This window comes from Opisthorchis viverrini, assembly GCF_000715545.1.
Source record: "Opisthorchis viverrini unplaced genomic scaffold opera_v5_157, whole genome shotgun sequence".
NCBI classification, from domain to species: domain Eukaryota; kingdom Metazoa; phylum Platyhelminthes; class Trematoda; order Opisthorchiida; family Opisthorchiidae; genus Opisthorchis; species Opisthorchis viverrini.
The window spans coordinates 709,190-717,021 of NW_008751813.1; the positions used below are offsets into that span (position 1 = coordinate 709,190).

Here is a 7,832-nt window from a genome sequence, read left to right on the forward strand (position 1 = left end):
GGTCTAGTTTTGCGCGCTCGCCTGTCGACAGCATTTGTTGCAGCTCTAAAGCTCATGTCACTCGCTAGCCGCTCCGGGTGACACCACAGTTGTTGCAATCTATCTAGCCGGTGTTGGCACTAGCCAAAGCTTTACTTGCTCGGATACCGTAAACTGTTGACTGTGTGCTTCGAACCACCCGCTTTAATGGAGGCTTGCCTTGACCAAAGTATTAACGAATGTCTGCTTATGCACCAACTAGCTACAGCTCGGATTCACCTTACTGTCAACAACTAACAGTCTATTGGGAGATGTTTGGGACCGATTGAGTAATCATCGTTTCAGACAGGTTTGCTAGACAAATTCAATACACCGATTATTTACCAAACTTCTCTGAAACTAACATCCCCGTTGAACCCCATGAAAAGTTCAAATGTGGTCGCATTAGCAGGTGTTGGGTAGAATTCCAAACCGATACCGCTTTACCGCTCGCAGTTAGGCGCTGCTACGGCTGCACAAGATTGGCCGAAAGTTCGAGCCGCTTGCCGGTCCGACATCAAAGCCAGCTCTGATTGGTTGAAAGCGCGGACCCAATAGAAAATCATGACTCAGTATTCGCCGAATGCCACTTGTCAGTTTTCCCATCCGGAAGGCGTCAGGAATTCCAGAGTTTTGTCACGGCGTACGCTTTATACACGACCTGGTTTTGGGTGTTAATACACTTTGCGCACCTCTGGTGGTTGTTCTGGCGTTAACGCTAGCTTGGCAGGTTCAGACCGAGAACTAAGCTGAGGATAATACCGTTATTACAATGAGTCACCCACCCAACTGCACACTCACAAAGTCTCCTCGTGTGGTGACGAAACGTTTGCAAGTCCATTGCCAAACTCGGTGAACAGAGCAACCAGTAACTTCACCGGAGCTATCAATATCTGGGACCGTTTATCATACTGACGTGTACTTGTAAGGTATCTCTTCAATCTGATGACACTGTATCAACGAAGTTCGTAGTAGGAATGTGTATACGGGTAGCCAACGCTGCCTGTTGCTCTATCCACTGTGTTGTCATCTCAGCGACTGTACGCTCGAGTTGTATGCCCATGAATTCTAATGTGGGTTGCGGAATGGATGATAAAACTTAGTCTAACCATAGTTTGGTTCGGCGTTCACCAGCTTGTCTCAAGTGTGACACATGGACATGCATTGAGCGCAATAAGTTCCTTTAATCGTGAGGGAGCTACAGTTGTACTACGTATATTGCTACACTGCGTCTTCAGCCCTCGATCACTACTAATCCTACTCTTCGTCAGACTATCTACCGTTTCAAAAATTTAGCTCTCGTTGAAGACGCTTAAGCTATATGTATTACTTTAGTTCGCAACTAGTCATCGCTTTGATCTTACTGCGATCGATCAACTTTTTTTAGCCATTTGTGCTCGGTTGGTCACAATCATGAATTAGTTCTTTTCTTATATGTCTTTCATGACTTGTAGCACGTGAGCAGAATACTATCTTCTATCACATGATATCGTGTGGTGTGGACTCATAGTACAATCGATCGTGTGTGACTGAACATGAGTCCTTGACATGGTTGCGTGTTGAGTAAATACCAGTGGAGGACGGTGTGTGATTCTCAGACGTAGATCTGTCTGCGAATAGTATGTGCGATGTTCATTAATGCTATTTTAGTTTTACCGTATGTGCTTGAACCTATGGTCGCCTAGTTTCCGGTATCAAAAGGGGCTATTTATACTTCGATGAGTTTAATTTATCGCTCTTCCCGTCGTTTTTTTCAAATTTTCACCAACTGTAAACCACACATATTGTGATAGTGTTGCCTGTTGGCTCAGTTGACTTCTCTTATCGTCATTTCACTGTTTAACTGACACTTTTTCGAGGTTCCAAGGTAAAGAAGAATGAAAGTACTATCCTTATCTTCTAAAAAGTTGCTCAGTCGACTTGGGCGGAAACTAACAACACGAACGCCGCTGACATTGGTTATCTGTCACATTTTGTAACCGGAAACCACATGCTGACCTTCCCCTTCTAGGTTAGTCCGGTAGAGTTTACGTTGACCACATCGTCACACTCCGTCAGATGCTAGGACATAACAACCCGCAATTTCGGTATTCCATGAGATAAAAAGTGTATTTAGCGCAGTCGACTAGTCTATTCTCTCTAACATGCTTGCTCAGTAGGGGATATCCTGAAGTTTGATGATATAATATGCACATTGCATTCTCAGACTTGCGAGCAGCTCTCCAAAAGTCTCCTTATGAAAACTGATGTCCAGTCTATGAGTTATTCAGTTTTGTGATCGATGAGGTAATGAGACGAGCGCTCGAAAATCTTTAGAACCCTGATTTTTAAGTAGCTGTTGACGAAAACCTTTCCGATCTGAAATATGCAGGTGGTATCATTCTCGTGCTCGAAAAGAAAGCACGGGTGTTTTGGATGAGTCGACCTTCGGCATGTGTTTTTCACCCACAAAATGTAAGATCATGCTCCCCTTGGACATGCGGTCACTGAAAAATCTAAGGAGAGGCAATCGAAGGTGTGGGTCATCTTGGAAGTTGTACTTGCTCTCATTGTAGTGTGAAAGATGAGGTCAGTACACGAATCTGATGCCGCGCAAAATCGGCCATCACTCGGTTCACCTGGATGTCATGGAAAATCTTACGCACATCGATAGCCGTCGTGACAATGACGGAAGTGCGTCCATTGAGATTCGTTCCATGAGGTTCTCGAAGACCCGAATCACTTTCGTCACTTTTTCGTCAGTGGTCGCGTGCACAACGCTACAGCACACTGTAGTCGTACCCGAGCACCCAAATCTAGATAGGCGATCAATTAGACCCTCGACCGAAGTCGCTTTTCTAAGAAACCTGACCTCAAGACATACTACCACAGAAATACAAGTTTTTAGTACTAAACTGTTCCTCCTCCAACTTTAAACGCCAGGTATATGTTCGCTGGCCCTCTGTCAATTGACCAACTTTCATATTGGAGACCTTATGAGTACTCTAATGGTCCCCAGTATAACTCAGGTAGTTGTACAAGTACATGCAGTTGATAAGATCCTATCTGTCTGCAACCTTCATGACTACGAGCGCGAACCGTGAATATATTAAGTGATGCGTGAGCAAGTTACAGTGGAACAAATTGAGCTAAGATCTTGGAGTGATAATTGTCGCGACCAAAGAAATCAAAAATCTCGGTTCGCTCCGGAAAAGTAACAGGTTTCTATTTGTGTACCAACAATCTTTCTGGACTCTGCATTGCCTGTTCGAATTCGCTTGACTGATTGGTTCAGTTCGTGAGTGTTTTCAATGATTGTCAGCCCGCCGTTTGTGGTGCTTGTACTGTTTATCTGCATTGCTGACTAAAATTAACAAATCCTACAAACTAGATGACCTTTGGCCTCTGTTCACCCACAGTTGTACACTGTGAACTACTGCTCCAACGGTTGGTCTTCGGACCGTGGACTGAATTTGTTCAGTTATTGGCTGATCGTGCTGCTGCCCTATAGCGTGGTGATGTCAGCGCGAGCTCTGCGTCACCTCCCGTTCACCTATTATTGGTCACAGAAATCAGCGTCTTTAGAAATCATGTGTTAGACGGCTATACTCTTCGTTTAGGTGTGAATACCTCAAATATTTTCAATCGCTGTAATTTTGTAGCACCGTTGATCATCAACTCTGGAATGTCGAGTCATGCAAGCGACAGCAGTTCAAATAAATTCTGGCTCGGAGTATCTGTGGTTTTTATCTTGCACACTGAGTTGGAAAACTTTTCGCGTCACATATGGCGGTCTTCTTCCTTTTCACTCTCTAGATTACCATGAACAGCATTTAATAAATTATTTTTCCCAACGCCGATTGGCTCAAAGCTTACTGACGGGAAGGTCCGTGGTCCGAACTTGACCTCTGCATCTCCACTTCTGTCTAGACTTGGACCTGCATGGCAGTATCCGAGCCCTTGTGCTCCCTTCGGGTGGCATGACAGCTAGGCATCGGATGGATGTTACAGCTGAATGCTCATTATTATCATATTCGTCATTTTAGTAGTGTGACTAGAGTGAGTGGGTTCTTCACTGGTTTCAGCATTGGCTCCCAAAGTGATCAACTATACTTCACGGGTCTACAAAGACCTGCTAACACCGACAAAATAATATTCACATAGGTGGAGTAACCAGTGTGTCCTCCGTGTGTTTGCCCGGTTCTCGAACGTACGACACTATTAATCCTGCTTAGATAAAGTATACCCGGGTTGATAAAAGATTTGTCTGCGGTATGTTTCTTTGTCGGCCACAGTTTAGTTATATTTTTGTTCAAGTATATTTATTTTATTCCTGCTTAAGCAACGCCTCTAATTCATTCCATTAATTGCATTCCATCTTGTTGCAGGAGGCACAAGCCTATGCTACTCAAAACGGGCTGATTTTCATGGAGACTTCAGCAAAAGCTTGCACAAACATCACCGAACTATTCACTGCCGTTGGTACGTATTCTAACATGGCTTGCATTATTTTGATTCACTGTAAAACGATTTGGGTCGGTAGATTCCTTAGTACGCTCGTCATGATGTGGTAACTAACGATGAGCTTCCATACACACGACGGTTGTCCTTATCTGAGGCGAACGTAACCCAAAAGACTCGCTTCGACGGATCAGCTGAGTTTGATTGTTTCCACAAGAATACCATTACATTACTACTACCACTGGTTTCTCCAGTTAGTAATTGCGCGACCTCGAACTTCACACAGACACCTCTGCCAACCGCTTGAAACTCCTTCCGTTTCCGCGTACTGCCCACTTGGTACTGACATGTAAATGATCAGTCTCACCATTGATGGATATTTACAATTGTTCAAACAGTATATTTTGGGTAGTGAGGAAACTTTGAAGTATAGATTGAAGTTTCCCTCACTGAAGTTGATCTAAATCAAAACAAACAAGATGCACTTAGTTGCTTCTTCCTTATCGAGAGCCATCTACAGTGCGCACCTTGAATTCCTGGGGGGACTCAGATGCGGATTGTTTATCGCGATTGACTACTCTCACCAAGGCTTTATGTCAGTTTACCTTAAGGCCTGTACATATAGCCAGGGGTTAAAAAATCGATGTGCAACAGGGCGGCGTACTTACAAGTACTCCCCTAACTTACTGCCAACTGTTCATTTCCTGGATGACTTTTGTTCGTTCATTCATGAAGGATAATAACACTATAAAGACGACCTTTATAAGTCACTGGTTTGAGAAGAAAAGATACGCTGTCCAATCCGGACTGGTTTATGATGGATGATGTTTTTTTCCAGGTATTATACCTGTGAAAGCTAAACCCGTAAGATAAGTGTGAATATTTTCTCCTAGAATGTACTGAATGTTTACATGTAACATACCATTCTGAAAACACCTCGACATCCCGTGACCGGTTTCGCCCTTCTTGGCGCTCGTCAGGTAGGCGGAGTCCCCAAGTGTCCGTCAACCTTATGTTCTAGTTGAACCCAAATTGCACGAAATTCGATAAGTACCCTTATTTGCATACCAAAATGGTTTTGACAGGAGACACCTGGAACCCAGGGGAATCTCCCGGTAATGGTGTTCTTACACACCAGATGAGCGGCTTCGAAAATCCCAGGATACTTGTCCAAAGGGGAACTCAGGCCAAAAAAACTCGTAGATTAAAATTGTACCCTTCGTGATACTAGTAGTTATTGGGCAATCTCTGAAACAGGGGGTCTCACTGTTTAAATGAGAATTAGGAACATTCGTCTTATACACATGTGGTGGTTAAGAGCACCATTAATGAACGATCCAGCTGGATTTTTGGTGAGTCTCCCATGAAAACCAAATTGGTATGCGAATGAGTGTACTTGTCGAATTTCGTGCTGTTCGGGTTCAAGTAAGACATAAGGTTGATCGAAACTCGGGAACTGTGCCCACCTGGTGAGCCGCAAGAAAGGCGAAACCAGTCGTGGATTGTTGGAGTTTTCAGAAAGACCTTATTTGTAGTGTATTACAATATATTACATTATATTATATTATTATTATATTATTATATTTCGCTATATCTCGAATATCGTGCCAACTAAAACATGGGGCGGCCTGGTGCAGCACTTTCAGTTGCCTAAAAACATTAAATGAGGTATTCAGTTGAGTCTCCCGTCAAAACCGAATATGTATGAAAATGGGGTACTGTTGTCGTTGACTTCCTACTCTTTAACTTTGCCCTACTGAAATGTTTTGGATTATCTTTTCTTGACATACAAGCTCTTCGACTACCTCGTGATGCGCCGGCGAACCCCACAGGTGGACAACAGCTCCAAGGCGGTGATACGGCAACCCCGACTAGTAAATGTTGCAGATAGTCACCTTCCCTACTACGTGTATCGTTCTTTTGAACGTTAAACAACACCCAAACAGACAGATGGGTCAAGCCTAGTCCGCGCGCATCCCCGTCATTCCCATCCTCGGATCCACGCCATCGCCATCCATCTATCCATTCTCGTCCTATAACACAGCAAGCACATGTACGATTTTACTGCCAAATGTGTGTTGCGCTCGCTTCTCTGTCATGTGTTATCTATGAATCATTCTGTTTCGATCGATCTTCCATCAGATATGTGGAGTTTCCTGCACAGATAGACGTGTCCTTCACTTCGCTGAATCGCTCTCGCCGGTTATGCCGACGGATCTCACGTGGATTTGTCCTACCCTCGATCACAGTACTTTTAGCCTCTAACTAAGCTGGCGGTTCGCTGTGCCCTTATCCTGTTCTCATCCTCTAATTTGTCTGCGATGGTTCATTCGGTTGCTATTTTGCTTTCCTGATGATTCTTGATTCTCCCCCCCGACCAGCGTTTGGTGTTCGAACGAAGTGCCGTCGGAAATGCCTCTTTCTCGACCCCGCAGCACGCGACAACACAATTATGATTTCCACATCAATCACCCGCACCTCTTACTGCTTCCCTCTAACGACGGTGTCTTATCCACGCGCTCATGTTCCCGGTCGGCGGACAGTTAGTGCCGTGCCTGTCCCCTGTGTTCCTCATGTCCTAACCCTTCCCTGTATTGACCTAATACGCAGGTTTAATTTCGCTGTTTTGCCTCGTTTAGTTTTTTGTTGATCTCTCTCTTGTACAATATCGTGTCCTTCTCATTGATTACCTTCTCTCATTTGTGTTTTTCCCGACGGTGAGGGTTTCATTCCTCGGAGCAACATAGGACCCTTTCACGCACAGCGTATATGATGACCGATTATCTTCCAGTAGCCTTTGAAAGTGTACCCCGTATTTCTGCGTCAGTGACCGTCCCTTCAGTTTTTGCGTTACTCGAATGGTGCGTCTGAGCTCCTTAGGGATCGATAGTCTTAGGCCTTTGCTAAATGCTCGATGAGCTTAAGATATGTGTCCCGTGGTCGTTACCAACCACCCGTCACCCTGACCGTCGACCGCCGGTCTCATTGACAATTTCGGGACATGTTCGATGGATCACTGCTGAAGGCACGAACTGAAAGTCCCGTGGTCCAAACCCAACCTCTGCATCTTGACTGCTCCTGTCTATGCTGAGGCTTCCTAGCAGCATCTCAGCCCTCCTGCTTCCTCCGGGTGGCATGGCAGCTAGGCACCGAAACGGTGTTACTGCCGAACAGTTATCATTATTATTGTACTGATGCAATGCTCACCGCTTTTGAAATCGAAGTCTTCAAACTGACGAGGTTAATTCCCTAGCTACAGGCGCAAAAATAGTATGTCTGTACTAGTCTTCGTAGCAGAGAGAAAGTATTTGAACTGAGCTTTTCTTCTGACAGCCTCGGGAACACCGAACGACCCTACGAATGAGTGCAATCTC

General features: G+C 44.7%; 1 protein-coding gene across 1 annotated transcript in view; it reads left to right on the forward strand.

Annotated features, from left to right (window-relative positions):
* Positions 1–7,194, forward strand: part of T265_07070 (hypothetical protein) — a gene marked incomplete at both ends in the record, with an annotated part of 25,540 nt that extends 18,346 nt beyond the window's left edge. Inside the window, 2 exons of the mRNA XM_009172499.1 lie at positions 4,386–4,479; positions 6,252–7,194. Of these exons, the coding sequence (XP_009170763.1) occupies positions 4,386–4,479; positions 6,252–6,349 (192 nt within the window). The remainder of the gene's footprint in view (positions 1–4,385; positions 4,480–6,251) is intronic.
* Between the last annotated feature and the right edge of the window lie 638 nt (positions 7,195–7,832).